The 24879-nt window shown below is 47.7% G+C and overlaps 1 protein-coding gene across 1 annotated transcript in view; it reads right to left on the reverse strand.

Annotated features, from left to right (window-relative positions):
• Positions 1-634: 634 nt before the first annotated feature.
• The window catches only part of MOSPD2 (motile sperm domain containing 2), a 30080-nt gene continuing 5835 nt past the window's right edge, over positions 635-24879 (reverse strand). The window contains exons 2-14 of the mRNA XM_054400366.1: positions 22574-22729; positions 21775-21861; positions 19473-19627; positions 16953-17013; positions 16046-16084; positions 14921-15045; positions 11037-11207; positions 8786-8898; positions 5470-5566; positions 4644-4740; positions 3953-4082; positions 1478-1580; positions 635-999 (exon numbers count right to left, since the gene is read on the reverse strand). Coding sequence (XP_054256341.1) covers positions 853-999; positions 1478-1580; positions 3953-4082; positions 4644-4740; positions 5470-5566; positions 8786-8898; positions 11037-11207; positions 14921-15045; positions 16046-16084; positions 16953-17013; positions 19473-19627; positions 21775-21861; positions 22574-22619 — 1371 coding nt within the window. The 5' untranslated portion in view covers positions 22620-22729 and the 3' untranslated portion in view covers positions 635-852. The remainder of the gene's footprint in view (positions 1000-1477; positions 1581-3952; positions 4083-4643; positions 4741-5469; positions 5567-8785; positions 8899-11036; positions 11208-14920; positions 15046-16045; positions 16085-16952; positions 17014-19472; positions 19628-21774; positions 21862-22573; positions 22730-24879) is intronic.

Genomic DNA, 24879 nt, shown 5'->3' on the forward strand with positions numbered 1-24879 from the left:
GAGTTTGAGCATACTGCACAGACCAGAAGTTGTTCATACACTGACTACTGAGCAGCCTTTCCAGGAATCAGGAACAGCTCATCACACCCCAACCCTCACACTCCTCCTGCAACTTGACTGAGAGCTGCTCCCCAAAAGGCTCCAAAGCAAAGCAGGAAGAAGAGTGTCTGCTCATTCCTACCTCATTAGTATCTTTGGAATCAGACAGGGCTCTCCTCCTGGTCCCCATGGCTGTATGCTAGCTGGCAGGACATATTTATAGGGACTTCGCACACAGCAAAAGAACAAAGAGAAGGAACTGAAACAATGGAAGCAAAGGAGTGAGCCTGAAGTACCAAAGACCTTCCTTTCTATGGGCATGTGTGTAATTAGGCACAAAATAGAATTAGTATCTATCTGCACCAGAGAATCTCTGTAGATCTTCCTGCCTGGACAGGTGAACCTTTGGAACACAGAAAGCTGACTGCTTGCACCTCTGTGAGAGCAATTCAGAAAGCAAGGATGAACAGGCTGAGAAGCAGTTAAGTACTGTGTTTAAAGTGGTTGATTAGAGGGAAAAGACCTAAACAGTCATAAATTGGCATTTGGTTTCCTCCTCCCATCTGTTGAGCTGTACAGTGAAAGCACATCCCAGCTGTACCATCTTCCTCATGCCCTGCTCCAGGTGCCACCTGCCAGCAGCCTCCCTTGCAGGTCACTCAGTGCTTCATGTTTGGCCTCAGCAAAGTGTCCTCCTTCGTGGCTGTGGCTCAGACCTCACCTGGGCAGCTCCAGATCCCCAGCAGGGCACTGACATCTCTCCCACTCTAACCAACCATGGCAGGCAGCATATCCAGGGCACAGCAGCTCTCTTTAGCTTCTCTGGACATAGGCCAGGTAGAAGCAGAAGGCAACAACAGTAACTGACAGCAGTGAGAGCACAAGTGACAGCTGCTGGAACCAGAGGCAGCGGTCAACCTGCTCCTGAAGTCTTTTGTTAATCTGCAGTAAATGAGTTAGCTGGAAGACAAATGGAGTCATTAAACCAGAGTCACTGCACTTGGAGGGCTTGCTGAGCCAGAGTTACTGAGCTCAGCACAGACAGAGGAGAGCAACAGGAGAGCAGAGGAACCAGAAGAATCCCCCATGTCTCTTAGTGAAACCTCTCCTATCAGCACACTCTCAGGGCCCTGCTCCATCAGTGGGGCTCCAGCTCTTCAGCTGTGTACAGCCCACACTGCCCACAGCAAGCAGGTGAAGCAAAAGAGAGCAGTGGGGCCCAGTGACACCCCAGATGTGTAACATGCACAGGAGGAAGGAGCAAGCTGCACCCAGGGCAGTGTTTGCTAAACCACTGCTGTGATCAGATCACTGTCATTGCTTCAGCTGCTCTCAGATGCTGAGCTCTGCAGAGGGACAAAGCAGCAGTGGGCTTGGCTACCAATGCTTCCTGCCTCTGCCACCTTCTGTAGCTGTGCCCAAACCCCAGCACTCTCACCTGCACATGTAAATCCTCGTTGGTTTTGGCTGGAGTGTTAAATGTGCTCTCCTTCAGTGTCAGAGAAGAAGGCTTGCTGCTTTCCACCACGTGACACCTAAGCCTGTAGAAGAGGAAGAAAGATGAGCACCAAAAATCATCACTTGAAGGTAACATTGTATAGTTCATAGTTACTAGAGGAACGTTCTCATCTATTTTGATTGATTTCTGTTCCTAATGACTCCTGCAGTCAGTCTTGAAAGGCTTCCTCAGGCTCACCGCTGCCATTTGGACAGCTTTTGCTACAGACCTACCTGCATGCTCAGCAGAAGAGATCTGCATCCTGTCAGACTCAGAACCCAGTGCACCTTGTGCCAGCCAGCCAAATACCACTGCAGGTGCAACCATTTATGGAACAGCAAACAAAATCTGAAGGTTTCCCTTCCATTGCAACCCTCAGCCACCACATGTTTCATAAAGTCTGCCTCTTGCAGTTGGGTATGCAGGAGAAGAACCTCCAGCCACAGTTTAAGGCAGTGGGATCCTCTCTAAATTCTAAACACAGCAGAAGCTGCTTTGCTAGCATGGAAGGCACTTCAGTGCCAGAATGGAGTTGCTAAAGAAATGGTTAAACTGAGGCTGTTCTGGAAAGAGAAGTGCAAAGACTTCTCCAGAGAGACCAGACAAAAAAGGGATGAACAGAAGCAGTAAAATCTGGGCAGCCTGCTCAGATAGGTCCTGCACATGGGTACAAGGCCAGTCCTGTTCACCACTGCCTTTAATCCAGGCTTAATACCAAACCCAGGCCGGTTTTGTGTCCAGCAGTAAGCTCTGCACAGCACACCTGGCAAGTGATCAATTTATAGAGTCACAGAATGATTTGGGTTGGAAGGGTCCAACCCCAAACTGGCAGTGGCTTGGTCTAGGGAACTCCTGACTGAAGAGCACTGAAGTGCAGTGGGAGGGGTGGCAGAAGGATCAGACATGGGACTGCAGCTGGCTCCTGCCCAGGGAGAACCTTGCTTTTGGGAAGGCAGTCCCAGGCAGGCTCTCTCCAACACAAGCCCTACTCTGCATGGCACAGTGCTGTGGGTTCTAGGCTTGGCCACTGCTTGGGAAAGGTCCCTTGCAGAGTGCTGGCATTTTCTGAGGGTAAGGAGAAGTGCTGCACTGAGAGGAAGGAATTTCATCAATCCCTCCCTGTTGTTTCAGGCTGTGTCTTAAAACACTTCTGAAAGGAACCTGAAGGGCACTCATGTGGTATAGATTTTGTTGGGGAAGTGGAAAGATGCATCTGAAGTAAAGAGAAAGCAAGACTCAGGCATCAGTTCTCAAAAATACCTTTCCCATGTTCATTTTGGCTGTGGGAGGGTAAAGGCAGCTCCAACCCTTGCCTCCCGCAAAGAAAAATGAAAAAAACAAACCAAACCAAACCCAACCAACCAACAGCCCAAGCCAAGCTCAGCCCCAGCCTAAACACAAACACATCAAATGAAGGTTTTTCAGGAGAAACCAGCACCTCACTGATATGTTTCTGAGAGTTCTGGTTGAGAGAGAACCACAATGAACTCATCCTAGGAAGGTAGGGGGAGACAGCATGATGTCAGCAGAGAAAAGAGGCACAGGTGGATTTGAAGGTGCAGGGGAAATTGATTTTCCAGTGGCACTTGTTCAGTGTTACACATGGGCAGCACAGACAGGAAAACCTGTCAGCTGTTACAGAGACCTCCCACAGCACTCCTGTTTGCCCAGCAGCAATGCAATGGCTTAGACTCTCCCCAGCAGCAATGCAATGGCTTTAGACTCTCCCCAGCAGCAATGCAATGGCTTTAGACTCTCCCCAGCACCAATGCCATGGCTTTAGACTCTCCCCAGCACCAATGCAATGGCTTAGACTCTCCCCAGCAGCAATGCAATGGCTTAGACTCTCCCCAGCAGCAATGCCATGGCTTTAGACTCTCCCCAGCACCAATGCCATGGCTTTAGACTCTCCCCAGCACCAATGCAATGGCTTTAGACTCTCCCCAGCACCAATGCAATGGCTTAGACTCTCCCCAGCAGCAATGCAATGGCTTAGACTCTCCCCAGCACCAATGCAATGGCTTAGACTCTCCCCAGCACCAATGCAATGGCTTTAGACTCTCCAGCAAACAGTCCTGTACAGGACATCTTCTTCCCTTGCTTGTTTCTCCTTGGAAAGCCCAGTGGCACTTCTTTATCACAAAAGAAAGTATTAAAACTCTGCTATCTCCATGTGTTATCACACCCATCCACTTCTACTCCCCTTTTCACCAGCACAGCAAGAACAGCAGAGTGTGTGCAGACACCAGGACATCTTCTGCATTAAACCCACCTCTAATCAGTTATTCAGGCCAGACACCTGAGGAGTGTGCTTCAGGCAGCAAGAACCCAGCCCGGCTCGGAGAATCCTCCACTTGTGCCATGCAAGTGCTACAGATGAGCTGGCTGGCAGTGGCTGAAGAAAGCTCTGCTCACCTGTGCTCCATCACTTTGGTCCTAGGAACCTCTTTCCAAAACTGAGTCAGCTCTGGCGCTCCTGCTGCAGAGGCCTGGTCCATTTCTGCTGCCATGATGAGGAAACGATCCTGCAGGGAGGCTGCAAAGCCTGTCCTCAAAAAGCAAACACAACAAGGCAGCTTGGGTGAAAGGCAGAAGGGGCAATGCTGCAAAGTGCAGAGCAGCATGGTGGAACACACTGCTTTAAACAAGAGCTTGCTTGTGCAGGCCACTGGCCACTGCCTGACCAGAAATCAAAGCACTGGAGTCGCTCTCTCGAGCTCAACAATCCTGCCCACAGCTCCCCCAGACCCCACAGCCTCATCTCAACAGACCCAGCTCCAGCTGAATGACTCCAGCACTGCCAGGAATGCACTCCCAGCAACCTCACTTGTCCCTGAGACAGGGAACTGGCCTCCTGCAGACTAACCCCTTGTGTGGAGCTGCCACTGTGCCTGATTCTGCCCAGACAAGGCCTGGTGGGCTGCAGCCAGCAGCTGCTGGTGCCCAGTGGCTGTGCCTGGGCAGTTACTCCAGTTCTGCCTGACAGCCTCCTGGGCTGCAGCAGCAGCCTGTGCACAGGCAGGCAGTGGGGTCAGGCTCATACACACAAGCTGGTGTCTAGGACAGCCTGTTGGGAGTTTCAGCAAGCATGCCAGGGTCCCCTCACCACCATGAAGAGACACAATGATATCCAGGGATGTGCCAGGTTCACAGCTGCTGTTACTGGGCTTCACTCTGTACTTCTCAGGAGCAGTTGTTCTCACCTGCCAACAAGAAACACCAAGCAAGCAGAGGGAGTAAAACATCTGCCCAAAGTGATTGTTCCATAACCAGCTGAAATCCCCCAAAGCTTAACTGTTAAAGACATAGCACACAGAGCCTGGGAAAGACTTCACTCTGCAGGAACAAGCTGACACTAGCTTGGCCTTTCCCCTGCCCACCACTCCTCTCCTCTTTTCTGACACAAGCTGGTTTCCTCCCTTGCATACATAATCAAGAAGAATCAAGAATATCAGATGGAGCATGTGTTAGAAGTTTTAACTTTAGTTGTTTGTGTGCAGAGGAGACAGAAGGTAGCGGAACACCAAACCAGGATGCAAGCCAGAGCAGTGCTCCTGAAGCAGACATCACTGTACTGACTCCTTAGGCAGTGCCCTCTGCAGCATTTTGGAGCACTCCTGAACTTGCCCCCAGCCCAGACTTCAGTGGGGAAAAACTCTCAGAAGATGAGATGAGGCCTTTGTTTTTCAGCAAGTACTAGGCTCTGCCTGGAGAACCATCCCCACAGCTCTTCCCCAGCCAGTGCTCTGAGGACTGTCCCCTCTGGGTTGAGACACAGGCACCAAGCCAGCCAGAAGGTATCTTTGATCTGCTTCAACAGCACAACAGAGTAACCGATTCAGACTGAGAACTAGGCTTCAGAGAGCTGTTGCCTTCTCCCCCAGAGCAGCTACTCTTTCAGTGGTGCAAAGCAGGCCACCAGCAACACTCACCTTAAAAGCCACTATGTTTTTGGTGACATTGGTGAGAACAATCAGACATTTTTTCTCTCCTGTCTCCTTGGATCCAAAATGCAGCTCCTCTGCTGGGCTGACCAGAGAGGAGAAAAAAGAGTAGTTAGTGCCTTTGGCTTGACAGCACATGACAGAGAGCACCTGGCCACAGCTACAGGAGAAAAGCCCTCCCAGCCCTACAGCTACAGCCCTACTCTACAGCTTTTCATCCAGGAGCTGTGAGGACAGAATGCAGACAGTTTGCAGTGAAGCTCAGGGTTGACTCACAACCACAAGTGGACCTGGCTGCCTCAGCTGATTCCTGCCCTTGGCTCCATCTACCTGAAGAGCATCTGCAGCAGCAGCACAGCCAGCAGCACGTGCAGCCCCTCCAGAGACACATGGGGAGGGCCAGCATCCTTCACTCTCCTGTGTGCTGCCACTGAAGAGTCTGAGGTGTGACTGCTGGGGCTTCACCTCTCAGCCCTGGCCTGGGGTCAGTGCAGGGTACACCTAAGGGAAGCAGGCAGACAGCTGCCAGTGGCACCCAGCTCAGCACAGCTCAGTTCACTTGTGCTCATGAGTCCCTCTGCACACACTCCTGGGGACATGCACAAAACCACTTATTATTGTCTTTAATGTCCTTGTGCAATTCAGGGAGCCATGCAGAAGGCCTCTGAAACCATGTCACACCCACAGCTCACCTTGGAAGAGGCACTCAGATGAGCACCCCCAGGCCAAGGGGCCATGCTCACACAGCAGCAGCTGAGAGGGACCTCCAGCCCCAGGTGCCAGCCTGTGTTCTCCCACTGCAGCCAGCAGCACCAGCCCAGGACTGCATCCTTTGGACACAGAGCATCACACCAAAGGTTCCATTCCTCCCCACCTCCCTTTTTCGGGTTGCCAACTTCACATCAGCTGGCCCCCCTCCTCAGAACACCTCCTTGCACAGTGCCAATCCTTTCTGCTCTCACTTCAAACCAACTAGCAGGGCAGCTGGTGCTGTGGGGCCAGCCTGACTGGCCCTGCTGCAAGCAGTGGTGAGTGCCTGGGAGTGCCTGTGTGCTACAGGGCATGAGGCTGGTCACAGGGCAAATCCCTTCCCCCTTGATTTATTTATTAATGTGTTGTTGTGGGCAAGAAGTGAACATGCTTGGTGAAGCAAGAAGCTGCTGGGTTTACACAGATTCCACTGTGTTCACTCCTCTCAGGGTTTTCCCCAGTTCTCAAGCACCCACCAGCAGCAGGCACAGGAAGGGCTGCAGCTTCAGTGTGCCTGGGTTACCTTCATGCCATGCTGCAGCAAGGGCAAGAGGAGCCACATGAGACAGACAGTAGCTAGCATCAAAGCAAGCCACATGAAGGACTCAGGGAAGGAGCAGTGCCACCACAGACTGATCTTTCCTGTCCCATCACTGCGGATATTAAAAGTCCCCAAACCCACAAGCACTGCCCCCAGGACTGGGCTGGGCACCTGTGAAACCAAGCAGCTCCCCAGCATCAGGGCTGAGTGGTGAGCAGCTCCTGGGGCTGTTTGGTTTGAAGTCAACACCTGAGCCTTTCCACTCTTACAGAGACACTTCTGTCACCCAGATGTGGAGGGGGGGTAAGCCCTGCAGCTGCTTTTGTGTCACCAAATAAACTGAGTCACTGAGCAGGGAGGCCACTGCAGACCAGTCCTCCACAGCAAGGGGCACAAGGCAATGCCATGCTGGCCTAACCCAGGGACAGGGAGGGTGAGAATGGCTACAAACACGAGAGACAGCAGAACACGAGGACTCTGCTCCAGTCACGTATCAGAACCAGGTACCAAGCAGTGCCAGGCAAGGGGATGTAAGGAGGCCTCCCTGAGTCCTCTGCAGCAGCAGTTAGAGAGGCACAGAGAGGCTGCCAGCGCAAGCTCCCAGCTGTGCTCAAGGCTGCTCCTTTCACAGGGCACTGCTGGCATCAGGGAGGACACAAGCTAATGGTACTGGCAGAGCTTAGGCCCCAAGAAAGGTGGCTGTGACTAGTTATAACAGGCACCAGGTGGCTTGGGTTAGAAGGGACCTGAAAGATCATCTCCTTCCAAGCCCTTAGTCCAGTAAAGTTCAGTTTAGTGTCCTGAGAAAGACTGCAGGGACCTGAAAATTGCTTCTAGCTTCTGCACAGTTGGAGATGTTAATGAGAGCCCCAACTGCCCAGCCTGCCAAGAGTGAACTGGAAATGCTGAACCCTGAAAGCATGGGACATGGGGCAAGGGGCAGCAGGACTGGCAGAACGCAAGCATTAGCACTTCCCTACTTGACTGGAGTTGAGTCTCTCCTAGAATTTCCATCAACTCCAACACTTGGCTGCAAGAGCAGGAAGTAAGGAAGAGAGGTCCTGTGAGTGGGTTGGTGCTGTTGTTTCTGGCTGGAGTTGTGTTCTTTGGTTCTGGTTTTAGGGGTGTTGTGCTTTTGTTACAGGCAGAGGAAGTCTGCACCATACTTTGATGTGCTTTTGCCCTGCATATGAGAAAGGAAGGTGCAGAGAGGAGGTTTTTGCAGAGGACTAGAGGGTAATTTTCATTTCAAACCCAGGGAGCTTTCACACATACAAGTGTCACTGTTCAAATCCATTCCAGAACCACTTCAGTACAGCACTTACAAGATCAGCTAAGGAATTACTTAGCAATTAGATATTTTCTTCATTCCTCTAATAGCAAATTGGAAGTGAAAATAAAAATTAATATCCACATCAGTTTCTGAACAAGCATTTTAACCTGAAAGGCAACACAGAGCAAAAGTGCATGTGGCTGCTTTTCTGCTTTAATGGAACCAAGTGCAAGGTGTGAACACCTTGGGTGACAAAACCCTGCTGAGCAGACAGGGCACCTGGAGCACTGCCACACCATTAACTGGACTCAGTCACTGTTTAACTGGTGCAAGCCACCAGTCTAGACATGTGCACCATCCCCATTCAGAACAATCCAGCACAGAGCTTAGCAGCTGCATTGTTCTCAAGTCCATGCAATGCCAAGCAACTGCTGCTCTTGCAGCTAAGTGCAGGTTTAATTCAACCCAGTGACACCCTCAGTAGAAGTGGAGCCAGGGACTGCTTCTGCCACTCTAGGAAGTGTCCAGCTGGTGATCAGCAGCAAACCATGCCTCTGCTGAGAGCAAAGGGTTCACCAAGTGCCTGGAAACCCAAACCATAGCCCTGAGCATTGCTAAGAGGCTGTTCAGAACTTGTTTTCCTATAAGGCTGCTGCAAAAGGAGTTCGTTTCCCAAATCAACTCCCCCAGCACTCAAGTGCCCAAGGCATTCAACAAACAGTGAAGGAAAGGGTCATTACCTGATGTGCAACAAAGGTCCTTTAAAAGTGGTTAATGCTTTCTTGGCATTTTTGGGTTTGGTCTCTGTTTTGTCAGTTTCCTCTGACTTGGAAATTTGCTCTACAGAATTCATCTGAGTAGAAATGACAGTTACAGTGATTAACTAGAAAGCAGGGTTACACCACACACAATCATGCAGCTACTTCAAACACATGGGGAGGCTTAACTCAATGGATTCTATGGCAGAACAAGCTTAATATCTGTGTGCCCTGAAGCTGCTTGGAGCCCACTGAAACAGAAGGATTTGCTGTAGGTTACAGAATGTATTCAATGTGCATGAAATAAAGCTGACATTTTCCTGGTGCCTCAGCTGGTTGTTCCTGAAAGCTCCAGACATGTTAAGTCACAGAACTGCACATATTTAGGATTACAAAGCAGTGATGTTATTCTTCCACCACAAACCTTTTCAGTCAAAGCGGAGAGCCCAGCACAATCCCTGCCACACTGAACAGAACACAAGCAAACAGGGCAACAGTTCCACACTTTATTGCATTGCTCACATCTGCTTTGGGATGAACTCTGCAGGCTTGGAGAGCTTAAAGAAACAATGGGGATTTAAGTGGTGCATCCAAAGCTGCAGGATCTCAGCTGCTGAGGCTTCTCCTCCTATTACACTATGGAAAGAGATGCTGGCAGGTCTGTACAGTGAAGGAAGGTGGAATTAAGTGCAAAATGTCAGGGGGAGAGCAGGCATAGAAAACAAAGAATTAAGGACATAATAACTCCAGATCAGGTGGCAACAGTGTGCTCAGCCTTGCTTTTATTCCACTTAAACTGCATGGTCTTCATTTCTTTGGAGTTTCTGTAAAGGAGGAGAATGGGAATGCAAGGGATACAAAATGTGACTAGAAAAGAGATTTGGTAATTGGAATGCAAAATGTGACTAGAAAAGGTTTGATAACAGAGACCACCCAGCAATTTGATGTTTCCACAATGGTTACAGTTATGGTGAAAGGCTGGTGTGCAGCTGCAGGCACTAATTATGTGTCAGGCTTTATCCTACAGAAAGCTAACAAACTCCCAGTGACAGTATGACAGCAGCACACACTGAGGTTAAAAGGCACCTACAGGACAGGCACTGACTACCCAGGCTGCTCTCTGGGGTAAGGGGAGGCACACACATGTAAAATACATCTGATACATTCTTAGTGTTAAAAGAGTCTGCAGATAAAGCCTGGGAGTACAGAAGTACTGAAGACAAACACAAATCACTTCACAGAATGGCTCAGGTTGGAAATGACCTCAGAAATCATCTGCTCCAAGGTCCCCATCCTGGGAGGCACCTGAAGTCTGCTAGTTTGAGAGGTGGCCTTATTAAAGAACATTTGAACAGTTAGAGAGCTATGGGATTATTATCCTGTGCTCAAAGGAGGGGTGGACTGGATGATCTCCAGAGGTCCCCCTCCAACCCCTACCATTCTGTGACAAAAAGTGTAAAGCAGTAAATCAAACCCAAACAACAACTTTGGAGCAAGCTGCTCCAGTAAGCAGGAGTTTAACAGTTCAGTCCAGAGCTGTGGCACTGAATGTGTGGCTCTGCAGATCCAGCTGTGTTCTCAGAACTTCTCTACTCTTTCCAAGAGTGGTGTCCCTGCTGGCAGTGCATATTCTGGATCACCACTTCACCTGGACTCCTGCAGAACAAGCACCACTGCAGGAAGAGCACACTGCCAAACTGGAGTGATGGAAGAGGGACACATTGTCCCTGACACTAAATTAAACCTTTGGCCTGTTGAGATTTGGTCAGTAACTGAGGAAGGGAAATTAACAGGCAGGAAAGTGCAAATATTTCAGTGTTCCTGCTTTCTCAGGTAGGTACTGAGCTCAGCAGCTGAGACAGCCAGATGTCCTTTCAGAGGTGCATCACCACAGAGCCAAGGTTAAAAAGCCACCAATGAGGGAGTCATAATGCTGACAGCAGAAGACAGAAACCTTCTGAATTCTACTGCACAGCTTATTCTACTCCAGAGACACTGAATATTTGGTCCACATTGCACTCATTCAGAAGCACAAGACTGGTCTGGACAGACAAGAAGTTGGACTGCAAGCAGCCTCTGCAGGCTTACTGAGTTCTTTTGGCAAACTGTAGAGCAGAAAACAAAGGTTAAAAAGTAAACATAAAGCAAAAGTCAGGCCAGAAACAAGAACTGTGCTTCCTGTGCCACTCTGAAACCATTCAGCTAGTACTGCTCAGCCTTCAGAGTCAGATACCTTTTTCTGGCTGGGGTTTGGTTCTTCATTCAGCTCCCCAGGCTCCTTGGTGTCTGCCTCTATCTCTTCTTTACTCTCATGCTCATCTTCACTAGTAACGGGCCCATTCTCACACAGGGGAGTCTGAAAATCATCATCCACTAGTGGAGGGTAACTGTACTTGAAGGAATCCTAGAACACAAGGTTTGGAGAAGAGCAGTTATTGAGGAGGATGAGAGCCTTCTCCAGCTGCTGCTGTGGTTTATTGGGGTTACTACAGAGACAGTGCCACTAACTCTTTGTTGCAACTTTCAGTGATCCATTCTGAGGGGCACCCCTGTGCACTTGAACCTGCTGTGTGCACCTCGAACATATCCTGTAGCCCAGACCTCAGCTTTTGGGATACCAAATTCAATACCATACCCAAGGGACCTGAGTGATGTAGAAGCAGCATACTTAGGTGCTGGATGCTGCTACCCTAAAGGTACCTTTTCCATTGGAAAAATGCTTAAAAACCCAAACATTTTTGCTCATTAGAAGTTCTCTTAATAGCCTCAAATATTTATTACGGTGTTAGGAACAGAGTTGAAAACAGGGATCTCTCTGCAGCAGACAACTTCATCATGGCAGTGCCCCTTTGCCAGGCTGTGTGCACAGTGGTTATGAAATCCCACGCCAAGCACACAGTGATGTCTTGACTTCAGGCTGCTGGGCTGCAGAAGGCACTTCCAAGAAGAGAAGCTCTGGGCTAGCAATTCAGAGAGCCCAGTGAAGAGCACAGCATTGGAGCTGCACACACTGCTCAGTACCAGCACCAGGGGAGGGGAACTGGGCCTACACCCACCTCTGAAAGAGGAAAAGTGGTAACCACAGCATCTGAAACCCTTCTCTGTGCCCCTGCTTGCAGTGCAGTGTGTGTGTATCAGCCTTGCACAACTACTCTCCCTGCCCACTCCAAAACATGCCCTAGGAATGTGACTGCTACACCAGCAATATCCTGGGAAGGGCAGATTGTGGGACAAACCAGACTGGGAATCCAGGAAAGCACTGACACAGTGCCATTGCTTACTGCAGTCATCAGGGGGTGGGTTCTCAGCCCCTGACCTTGCTATTCCAGATTATCATTAGCTCATTCCTAGATCTGCTTTGGGCAGTTCTGAGAAGCTGCTATGAAGAGATCTCTGTATGCTGTGGGCAAGAGCTCTGAGTCAGGTACAGGGTGTGCAGCTCCTCTGGCTTAGCAGGAGGGCAGTAGCCACAGCCAGCAGACTGATGAGGCCTTGAGTAGAACTCAAGTTTGTGCTTCAAAGTCCTGCAGCAATCCAAATTCCTGTTTTCCATAATTAGTCTTAGCACTTTTGGTGCTCTGCAGACAGCTTCACCCACAAGTTGTCTAAAATCAAGCAAGTAATTTTCTTCCCTTCCCAGCTGGCTCACAGTTCACAGAAGGATTTTCACACTAAGGAAAGCTTCAGATTCATCCCTGGCGTGACCCTGAGCCAGTGAAAACAAAACAAAGATAACTCAACTGAGAGACTGGAGCTTGAAGGCTTCTGATGCAGACACAGAACAGTTCTCTTGATTAGGCAAAGCAGTCAGTGGCTCCAAGCTGAACATGACTAATTCTGTTTCCAAGATGGATTTGTGTGTTCATTCCAAAGCTAGTCTCTAACACACCCCTTGGACACCTCGATCCCTCTGCTCTTACACTCCCAGGATCTCCCTCAAGCACCTAGCCAGAGACCCACTCCACCAGCTGTCTACATCTGGCTCTTCCAAGATGCATCCTAGCAGGGGAAAGAGAGGAAAGGCACCAAGAGTCTGCTCATGGTGCCGTACTGAGCACAAAGGAGGTGCAGCTATGCTGTGCTCTTCGTTGTACTTGCCACCAGCAGAGTGCAGGTGATCTGTTTCTAAGTGTGTGGAAATCAAACATGACAAAGAACGAGGAGGTAAAAACCCAACACACACCTCAGTGGAAAATGAGGGCAATAAACTTGTGCAAGTCAGAAATGCCTTTAAAAAGCACAGAGAAGAGGCCTGACACCACCAGCAGTGCTGAAGGCACTATCTAGTTGCCTCCAGAGGAGCCAAAGCTAACCACACGGAGAAAAGAGCTTCTGAGAGGTCAGGAAGTTGTGCTTGTGGCCATGGAAGATGCCCTTGCTGTCAGAGATGCCAAGTCCTGCTCTACTGTGTGTGCTGGGGAGCTCTCTGGGAAGATCCCCAGCACAACTCTGCAGTGTTTGCTGGCAGTGCTTCCAGATGCTGACAGTTCTGGGGCCAAAAGCCCACCCAGTCAGTCCTTAGCCAAAGCACCTGCTGGTTCCTCATGCAGGGCTTCACCAGGCAGCTGGAGCTGGGTTTATGAGACTCAAGCCCTTTGCAGCTCTTCTCAAGCCAGTCTGTCCCTACCCAACACATTTATTTCTGTCACTGCCAACAAAAAGGTTTGGGTAGCCTGCCTCCGTGATTCTGGAACTTGTCAGTGCTCTTGGATGGGCAACATGGAGACACCTTGGCCAACAATCACTAACTGGTAAGGAAACCCTGCAGGCCCCAGACAGGTTAAAGGACAACTCTAAGATCATGTGCTGAACCAGACCCTCCAGAAGGATGTTCAGCAAAGCCAGGAGTTCATTCTTTAAAGGCACAGCTGTGAGATGGTCTGAAGAGCAGCCAGCAGCCACTCAGCTCTAAGAGGAAGGACAAGAACTCTGCCCTCTATTGCAACAAGAGCACAAGACCATGGGAGCCAGGCCCAAGCCCACTGCTTCATCTTCACTAAAGCCAATTCAAGCACCAGCAGCCCTTCTATGCTCACTCCTGAACTTCAGCAACTTCAACTTAAACGTGAGGGAGTTCTGACAGAAGCCTGGGGAGGCTGAGCAGCAGAGGGAAAGGAGTGGTTTTTACTCAAGAATCATACACAAAAGCAGTTCTTTAAAGGCTGCTACTTTCAGTCCAATACAAACCTCAGTGCTTTATGTTCCCCACACCAGTTTCATTACGTTCTGGCTACCAGAACTCCACCTTCAGTTTACATACAAAGGAACATGACCTCTCCTGCTATTGCTGAAGCAGGGTCTTCCCTTTCTCTGTACTGTTACTGCTGTAACTCCAAAAACACTTCAGGAAAAAAAAAAACAAAACCAAAAGGAAAGAACAAGTAGAAATAGTTCATCTACAGGGGGCTAATTGCACTGCCACAGATAGTCTACAAAAAAAGGTAAAGAAAAACATCCTCCTGCTGCAAACTCCTCCATGAAGGTTGTGCAAACTGATCTCCCAGCTCTGCAAATGCTTGTGCAAACGCTTCTGCTGTTTTGCTGTTTGCACTGCACTAGAAGAGGATCCATGCAGCACACTCTTTGCAGCTCTCATACACTCCTAAAAAACAATCTTCTATACATATCTTAAAAATGCAGGCTGAGAGCAAAGACAAAACTAATTGCAGCAGGATTGTCTCGACTGCACCAGCCTTGAGCAGAGGGCCATGAAGCCCATGTCCTGTTCACAAAACTTGTTTCATAAATCAGCACCATCTCCAATTCACCAGGAGGGACAGAGAAAGAGTTGAAGGAAGAATGAGGCTTCAACCAGTTTGCCAGACCTCTATAAAGACAAAAAATAATCTAAGTCATTTCCAGTGAAAGCAGAGAACATACCCACTTGCACTGCAAGAGACTGAGATTATTTGGAGCAATGCCTTCTGCAGATGTGCCAGGTATCAAGCTCTCCAAGTTACCCTCTTCCATATTAATAGTTTTTAGAAATTTCTATTAGCAGAACAGTTTCCAGAAGTTCCACACCCACCAAGTACCCACTCTCAGCCCCACAGGTGAAGGTTACAAAGCCAAGTCTCAGTTTCTCACAGAGGAGCCACGAAACGTTCAGGTACTCACAGTTCCACCCATGTGAGGGGGCAGATACTCTCCACTGATGTACTCCTGGACATCACTCTTGTTGGTGAATTTCAGCATGCTGATTGCATCTGGGCCAAGCCAACCCTTCACAATCTTGAAAGCAGCTGGAAGAGCAAGAAGCAAGAGGCACAGGTGAGCTGGGTGTGCAGTGTGTGCAAGGAAGAGCTTTCTCTAGAGAGCAGATGTGTAATGAACACACGCTCCCCTGGACAGGAGACCTCACTGTGGCCTCCCAGTATCTGAAGGAGGCTACAAGAAAGCTGGGGAGGGACTTTTGGAGGGTGTGAGGGAGTAATAGGACTGCAGGGAAGAGAGCAAAAGTAGAAGTGGGGAGATTCAGATTGGATGTTAGGGAGAAGTTGTTCCCCATGAGGGTGGTGAGAGACTGGCACAGGTTGCCCAGGGAGGTGATGGAAGCCTCATCCCTGGAGGTTTTTGCAGCCAGGCTGGATGTGGCTGTGAGCAACCTGCTCTGGTGTAAGGTGTCCCTGCCCATGGCAGGGGGGTTGGAACTGGATGAGCCTTCAGGTCCCTTCCAACCCTGACAATTGTATTCCACATATGAGGGAAAGGCTGGGAGAGTTCTGGATGTACTCTTCTTGGCTGAGATGTTCTGCTGTTTTGAAGGACACTTACTTACAGCTACAGAGCATCTGCAGACACCCTGGTTAGTGCAGTGATGGGAAAACAGGGATGCACAGGAAAGAGAAAGCCAGCATAAAATGATGTGTTCCTATGCTCAAAATATAGGACTAGTGGTTTTTTCCTGGACATCATTAAAGATAATTAAGCACACACATCAAACCATACAGAATGTCAGCATCCATCTCTCAAAACTGTGCACTCCAGCTTTAACAGACTGTCCAGTCTTCCAAGCTTTAAAAGGTAACAGGATGAACAGGAACTCTATCCCAAGCATGACCCAACACAGTGCTGGAAGGAAGACCAGAAGCAGCCTAGGACCTGACAGACTCACAGATGCACATCTAAAACTCCACCCACTTGTACCTACACTGAGAAGAGAAAGGGTTCCTCCCTCTGCTAGTTTAAAAAGTTGTCCTGATCTAAAAACACCCAAAGGAAACAACAAATCCAAGGACTCACCATTCATTATCCAGGGCATCTCAAAGATCACTATCTTTGCTGGGGAGACAAAGAAAAGGAAACCATCTGAATGCCAGGTTGTTCCAAAAGCAGCACAGCAACTACAGGCATGCAAGGAGTGGCTGCTCAGTGACAGACACCTTCATTGCTTTAGTATGGGGAACAACTACTGAACAGGAGAAAAAAAGCTTAACAAGTAAGCTGAGGCACTCCTCTTCCCCCAGAGACAAGCAGCAAGAGTCTTTGCAAAGCTACATTTCCCCCAAGCTTTGCTTTAGCAGAGAAATCTGAAAAGTTGAAGCATGCCAACATTTTCCTCTTAAGGGAAGCATACATTGTACTTGCCTTGAAGTTTGGTACTTGCTCAACATTTTGAGCTTTGATGGGCAAGCTGAATTCAATATGCAGAGTTTAAGTAGCTACTGTACAGAATTTAGAACTGGTGCAAGAGGAGCTATCCAAAACTGTTTGGTGTTTGCCTGTTCACAAAAACTAGCAGGCAGGCACAAGCCTTGCTCCCCTGCCGCCTCCAAACTTCTACAGACTTTTATCCTTTGTCTCCTGAAGATTCCTAATGGACACCAAGTACCATCCAAGCCTGCAAAGCTTCCACCCAAGTACCAAGGAGGAAAGGCAAAACGAGACCAGTTCAGCTCTAGCAGATGCTTAAATCAGTTTTGAATCTGAATTATGGAAAGAGAGTTGGGTTTTGTGGAGTTTCTTTACAGGGTGAAGCTGTGCTGACTTACCAGCACAAAGCCATCCCAAACCTGGAGCCCCTCTGTGTTCCATGCAGCTACCACAAAGCACAGGCAGCAATGACCTGGGCTGCCCATCATCTGCAGCACTGTGAGGTGTTCTCCCCACACAGGCCTGCAGTGCCCAGGGTGTGCCAGGCAGTACTTACTGAGGAAGTTTGGGTAATAGTCTGTGAAGCAGTTGACGATGAACCGAACGAAATCCAAGTCCTAGAACGAGAGCAGAGGTGACACAGCAGAGATCAGCACAGTAGGCACAGGCTCAGGGAGGCATTCACTGAGCAGCACAATTTGCACTCCCTGGAATTAGCTGTATGACTACAAACACCATCCAACCTCACTGCAATGCCTTCCACCTCCTTATATTGCTGCAGGGCTACAGTCAGGCTTTGGCCTCTGATCTCAGAAAGAAGCCAACAGATCTACTACCAATGCAGGGAGCTGGGGATCGGAACTACTGCAGAGCAGCAGCAGGAAGAGAAACCTTTAGCAGCACAGAAGCTTGACAGCAGCTTAAAGCCTTGCAAGGCAGAAGTACTAAACACCCTGAAACTCCTTGAAACTTGCCATATTGAACCTCATGAGATTCCCCAGAACCTGGAAGCTGCTCCTCTCAGTAAGGTGGGTAACTAGAAGCTAAGTGAAAGCTTAGTGCCCTCAGAGGCAGAAGCCTTTCTCTCATCTGGCTGCTGCCTTTACCACCTGCAGTATCTCCAGCTTCCTTGCACAAACAGGGAGCCATGCAGGCACCAGGGATGCTGCTCTTGATTCCACTGCCTACCCCACACCAGCACTATCAGATAGGAGGAGAATGGATCCATTACTTAAATCTGTAATTCCAGCAGCCCATTCAGTAACTGCCCCTATCCCAGCTACCTGAAGCAGTGCAACCAAACACAAGCTGCAGGACTCCCTTGCTGCACACCAGTGATAAAAGCTGACACAGGAGATGGCAATGGAAAAAAACCACATTTGGCATGCTCTGAAAAAATTGCTCAGAAACTCACTTTGGGACCACTTATCAGTTCCTCTATATGGCTAGAAGCAGCCATTACAAATACTCCTGATATTCCAATTCTTGCTGAGGTTGTATCTCTGGGGGCCTTAAAGACACTAGGAAGTTTGCTTCAGTGCATGCTCCATGAACCCAAGCCAAGCTGCTTTTTCACAGCAAGGCAATTCCAAGCCTTTGTGCTTGTTGCATGGGACCAGAGCTCCAGTGTGGTCTTTAGGAGAATGGACAGACAGCCCTCAAGGCCTGTGCCTTAAGCACCACTCTGGCCTCACGCAGGTGTTGACACATCCAATGTATGGATAGACAGCAGCAAAAGATCCCCAGCTCAAGCTTGCTACAGTACACGACTAAAGAAGTGAACCCACTGCATTCATTCGTAGGTTTTGTAGGCTGAGATCCAGCTGCCCACAAGGAATAAACCCAAGGCAAGTGCTGGCCTCCTGCAGCAGGTCAGAGTGTTCCTGCACAACAGTGGAAAAGCATCACAATGAGCTGCATCCCCAGCTCAGCCCAGCAGCAATGCCACCCTGCCCTACAAACAGGAAATAGTTCTTGGGAATAGCTCCTTCTGGCTCCTGCCATGCTGCAGTTCCATGTCCAAAGCAGAGGTGAAATCCTGCTCTTCAAATCATTACAATTCACAGCTCTAATGGCAACCTTTGGAACGATCACACAGAGGTGACTGATCTACATTGCTCCTCCTTCAGTCTGTAGTCCTAGGGGACACCAGGAAATGCATCAGAACTTTTGTTAAATGTCTGAATAAAACGTTGGGAGTCTCTTGCTTAGGTAAGGTCAGGTTTGGAGGAAGCAGCTTGCAGCAAAGCTGGCAGGTTGGGCAAGGAACTGAAAAGGGAGTGAAGGTATTTCTGACCACGTATAAAGCTGAGTCTGGGAGGCCTACAATTCAGAATTCCACCACATCTGCTGACATCCAGACACCTCCTTTCCTCCTGCATATGCAAGGCAGCCAAAGGAACTAGGTTTCTTTGCCACAGTAGTGTCAGAATTGCATTATCAGGTTAGCAAAAAGCTTGGTTAAGATGAACACTGAGAGCAATGCCTCCTTGGACAGCTGCTCTCTTCACAATGAAATTCAATGGCTGGAGAGAGATGCATGCAGGGACTTCAGAAGGGAACATTTGAAATATACAGGAGACAGCAGGGGGGATGGGAAGACAGAACCAGAGTTGTCAGCTGAAGGTGCTGCCATGTTAGCACAGACCAAAGATCTCAGCCACCAAGGGTTTTAATGCTTCACCATTACCCCATTTTCCCACTCTTCACTCTTAATGAAAACGGAGCTGTTGAAGAACTGGCAGCAGCTGTACTCATTATAGAAATGGCTCAGCCCATTGCCTTTTAGGTGCTGAAAAACTAAATTCTACTAAGATCACCCAAGACAAAGCCAGCTGGTGAGCAGCTGCTCCACAGCCTTTGGCTCAGCCAAACTCAAAGCCAGTTTCTAGTGTGCTGCACAAGGCTTACAGTTAATGCTAACAACAGAGTTAGGCAACCTGCTTGTGCCACGAGGAGAGCTCCACACACCACTGAGGTTAGCAACTGTCAGGTAGCTGTTAAGGGCTGCACAGACTCCTTCTTCCTAGGGACACAGGGGTAATGCAGAAAGCAATCTGAAAAACACAATACTTACTATGTGACTGATCCCAGTTTCTGACATGTCAAATACCACTGTTAAGGGCTTTCCATGATCTCTCTTTGCATAATGTTCTAACCAAAAAGCTACCAGTTTCTTTTTCTCAAGTTGCTGCTTAGGATCTCTTACATGGTGTTTCACTCTGAACCAAACTTGTGAAAAGAAAGAAAAAAAAAAAAAAACACACAAAAGCTGAAAAAAAAGAGCTCCAAACTAACAGGAAGCATGCAAGTAACTGTACAGGATTTACTGACATTCACCCCTGGGCTGGTATTCCACACCTGGACTGATTGTGTGACCACTGAAGGGCCAAACAAACCCAGCGGATTACCTCTCCACAGCCTCCTCTCCTTGCTCTCATTTTCATATCAGAACTTTTTCAAGATTGACAATACAAAGAATTACAGCACGGGGGAAGAGTGCAGAAATACTTCCCATGCATTTAAGGACCACTTTTCATCCAGGCTATCATCATTCCATACTTCCACATGACATCAACATGGTCCTCAGATAGGCTTTTATGCTCTGAATACATTTTAAGTATTGTCTTATGGAATTGTTTCTTTGATTAGGTTTTTGTAGTTGACACCTCCTGAAAAACTACTTCTACACACATCATGGATTATATAAAAAGCAACAGACTATTCCAAATAAACTGAGCAATGGTGTATACACAAAAGCCATACATATAGCCTTCTGCAAGAAGGGAGTCAGCCAGATAAAGTTTTTTCCATTAAAATTAGCATGTTTCAAAGTAACAGGCTTCTGAGAAATGTCTGAAACCAAACTACTGATTATACAGTGAACTGGTTAAAGAAATCCTCCAGGCAGCACTACAAAGAGCAGCCTTTACTGTTGGTAACTCTACACCACCACAACCAGCCATGCTCTGAAACCCAATTGCATGGACAGACTGGTGTTTTCCTCCCCAGACTTGGGAAGTCTTTTGCTTCCAATTGAACTAAAAAAATGTTTTGGCTCGTGTACAGAAAGCAGCTTTTTAAAAGCACAGCAGATCAGCTTGGAGTGAATTCAGCGCTTCACAAAGAGCTCTATCCAAACACAGGATTCTTGCGGAGCGACCAACAGTTCTTGAAGAGCTCCTTTGTGCTTGAAGAGGTCCACTTTACAGAACAGGAGAATGGAGCACATAGCCCAGAAGTTCTCAAATGCTGACCAAGCAGGACCTCCTAGCTCTGAATGTGCATTGCCATGTCAGATATTCCAGCCCAGCTAGCATTCATAGAAGGAACACTTCAAGTGTGGAAAACTGAACCATTACCCATGTTTAGATGGCAACAAATTGCAAATCATCATTTACCTGACTCACACATTCTGGTCACAGAACAATTCAGAACTTTCTCAGTCCAAGCTCTAATGTAAAAGTCTTTTTGTACTCACTTCCCCTTGGTATCTCCAACCTGAGCAGCCCAGCACAGCAATGCTCAGCTTTCCAAATGCTACAGACAGGCTTCAGCACCATGTACCCTTGAATACTTACCCTGGAGGCCAAAACCTCACGAAGCATAAGAAAGCAGCAATCTTTCACACAGCACTGAGACCTTACAAGGGAAGCAGTATGTTTTCATGGTGCGATTAAAAGAATCCTGCTGGAGTGTGAAGCAGTCATCCTTGTAACAGACTGGATTGCTGCCTTATGCATGCTACAAACCAGCCCTTGTCAAGCAAGGAGAAGCAGAATCACAGCTTTGTTTTTTTTAAAAGGCTCAAGATCACTGCTTGGAAAGCCTCGGGAGTGCTTTGTTTAAAAAGCCTCTGTTGCCTCATAGGATTTAATCTTCATGAAAAGTAAATATGAGAGATGTTAGAAGAGATTCATTTACAGAACATATTGACCATCTGATACACACAACACAGGAGCATCCTGGCAGCATTTACTGTTTCCCTACAAATTTTATTCTTTATAGCCACATAACTTGGGCGTTTGCTCTCTCAACACTTCTCAGCTGTCCACACTATTCCTGAGGATTTCAAAAGCATCAAAAAAGTGGAAAAAAAAAAAAAAACAAACCCCCAAGAAAACCCCCAAGCAGCAGAGCCAAGCTGCATTAGCAGTAGGAAAAAGAGTTCTGACTTCTGAAAACTGCTAAGTTCCCTCACTCCACTCCTGTATCCAGAGGTTCTCACTCACCAGCTTCTCCTCACAGTTAACAACAGTAGTTGCTAATATTTAGCTACTTCTGGTTTTGCTACATTGTTTTTTCAGAAGGGATGATAAGATGCTGGAAACAAACCCCACTGATTAATGACTGCAAATAGGATGTTGTGTGTGACTTACACAGCTTGTAGCCCTCTTTATCATATCCATGCAGGAAGACAGCACCGATTTCAAACAACCATTTGGGAAGGACAGATTCTGCCAAGTCTGCAAAGCCAAAGGAGAGAGCATTTCAGCAAGCATTAATAATCACATTGCAAATTCATTAAGAGAAGTCCCTAGAAATGCAGGAGGCTGGTAGCAAATAACAAAAATGTTTCTATAAACCATTCTGCAAGGCCTTTACTAAACTAATGCAAACACTGAGCTCTTTTGAAATCGTTACTGCTTCCTCTCCTGCTGTACAGTTTAATCCACTTAGAGAGGAATAAGAATTAAAGTTATTATGCAAGAACAAATGTTGCAAATGTTAATTTTTACTGAGGTCTGAAGGCCCTCTTGCTCCACCCTTTGATTCGGGCTGTGGAGTCCTGCAGACACAGTTCACTCTCAACACAATCTCACGGGACAAAGTAAGATCTGTCGCCAGAGCAGTGCAGCCACAAACAGAGCCCTGGGGTTTGTGGATTTTGTTCTTTGCTTCATTTTTAAGGACTCCATTGCAGCAAACCCACAAAGGAGAGAGCTGCCTGCCTGCCTTCCTCTGAACCTTCCAACAGGCACAGGGGCAGCAGGACAGGACCGGTCAACATCAACACAACAGTTGTTATTTGGGGGTTTTAAATGAGCAGAAGCTTTTTTCAGCTCAGTGGCACCTACATCATCTTCAAAGGATGCTCAAGGAAGCCACATGTAGAAATCAGTTGTAGGCCAACAGGAGTGCAACACACACCAGCAAACCATTATAACCATAGCTTACCATTAACTGTGTACTCTTTCCTCCACTGAAAGCTTTCATCAATCATCTTCAAGGTGTCGTCCACGATATCGTGGCGCCAGATCAAATAGCTCTCAACCCACTGATCGTCTTGCTGAAGCCTTTCCACGTCTCTAGAATCATATTTATCTGATTTATCTAGCAAACAAAGCAAGGACTGTAAGGATACAGCATCTGCTACAAAGAGATCGATAAGTTCCAAAAAGTGTCTACTAGGCACACAGGACTCCCCAGACAGCCTCAACCTCCAGCAAAGCACACCAGGAGAAGCTGATTACAAACACTGATCTGCTCTGATAGTTTTCAGGAGTACTGCAAGAGGATTCTCTCCACAGAAATATTTTGTGATTCTTCTTCAAAGAAAATATGAGCAAGCCTGGGCAGGGCAGGTGGCATATTTCTAAACCCAAGGTTATGTAATGACCCCAAATTCCTCCATAATTATTACCATGTGTACTTATGCTGACCATTTAGACAATGCTAATAGAGACTAAGAGGTGGATTCAGTTATTGTCTAGTCCATGCTAATGTACCTACACACTAATAATAGTCTATGTACCAGTACACATAGACTATATACTAATATTAGTAGATAGTCTAAGGATCCACGTTCTGCTGACTGCACTCCTTTGGTAGCAGGTTAGCAGCAGCACAACAGGATACATGCTTCAGCAAGTGCTTCAGGAGTTGCTGCTACTCCTTAGTTTTGGTTTTTTTAAAGTAAAGTTTGTAATATGCCTAAATGGGCTTATTTTTATTGTTGATATGCTTAAACTGAGGCTCCGGTTAAAGATCAATGCTCCTCTGTGAGAAACCTGCATAACTGGAACGTAAATCAAGAGCCCATGACAGACAAAGGCTTCTGAAGTCAACTAGCGCTGATACACTTCGAGGAAACCTCCCCAGAGCTCTGGAATGACTCACTGTGATAGCATGAGAAAAAGGTTAAGCCTAGCTGTGAATAAAATAGATGTTAATTTTCACATACTCGAAAGACTTCTCCTTCCTCTGCAACAAGAGCCTCAAAACAACTACTTTCAGGGCACCACAATAAAAACAGCTGGCAAGCGACTTAGAATTGTGCCTGGCTGGTTAGGGTGAAGCATTTCAGTCAAGGTACCTTAGCTCTGCAGCAGATGTGAAGACAGACACCAGTGAACTCTGCCAGCACTTCTGGTTTTCTAGTCTACATACAAAGACAGGACCTATGTCACTTGGCTTTCCTTCATACACTCTGCCTGTCCAAGGAGGCAACATAACCTGTGCTAAATGCCTCCTCCACCATAGGCTGTTAGAGTTGAATGTGAAGAGATGCACTGGGGAGTGCAACTACTCAACCTACTTGGTGCCTTCATCAGCTTTCAACTTTCTCCTTCCTTTGATCCCATCCCAGGACCTCATCTTGTTCCTTAGCTGTGCCTAAGGCCCCTTTCCTTTCATCTTAGTCCCCTACTTGCTTCTTTCTACCCAAAAGCCTCCAACCCACAAAAACTCTCCAGTGGATAAGCCAAATAAAGTGGACTGGATGACTTTTGAGGTCTCTTCCAAACAGATGTATTCTGTGATTCTGTGAACACTCAGCACAAGTCTGAGATGCTGGTTAATTTCTGTTGCTCCACGTCAAGCACAGATGGAACAAATTGCAAAAATCTGGAGTATTAAATTTTGTAAAGTCTCAACTGCTCATCTGAAATTTGATGATCATTATTGGGGCTGTTTTCCTGAGAAATGGTAACAGCACTTAGGCTTTGAGTTAGAATCACAAAAAGATGACATTGGAGAAGATTTCTGCAGGTCATCTCAGTTTCAACTTCTACTCACAGCAAGGCTAACTCCCAGGTTCAAGCAGGCCACTAAGAACCTTTCCCAGTCAAGTTCTGACAACTTGCAAAGATAACTTGCTCAGCCTTTCCTTGTGTGACATGCACCCCACCCTAGAGCTCCTTCAGAGATCCTGCTGTGTACAGCACATCTGCAGCCAGCACTGGCCTCTCCCAGCCATGGCATCCCAGCTGTGCCACACAACAGCTACTGAAGCCACACACAGCTACTCACAGCCACAGCACACCACCACAAAAAATCCCAACATAAGCAACCCAAATTCACATATACACCACAACAGCAGGCCAGGACCAACTGCTCAGATCCTGCCTTCACAGGTACTTGCAGGGTGACAGCATTTCATTGACATAAGACTGGTGGAACAGCAGTGCTCTTAACCTTACCAGTTCTTGCTACAAAATTAAGTAACATTTAGGATGAAATATGAAGCCAGCAGAAGGGTGTTT

Source organism: Indicator indicator, chromosome 1 (genome assembly GCF_027791375.1).
Source record: "Indicator indicator isolate 239-I01 chromosome 1, UM_Iind_1.1, whole genome shotgun sequence".
Classification (NCBI taxonomy): domain Eukaryota; kingdom Metazoa; phylum Chordata; class Aves; order Piciformes; family Indicatoridae; genus Indicator; species Indicator indicator.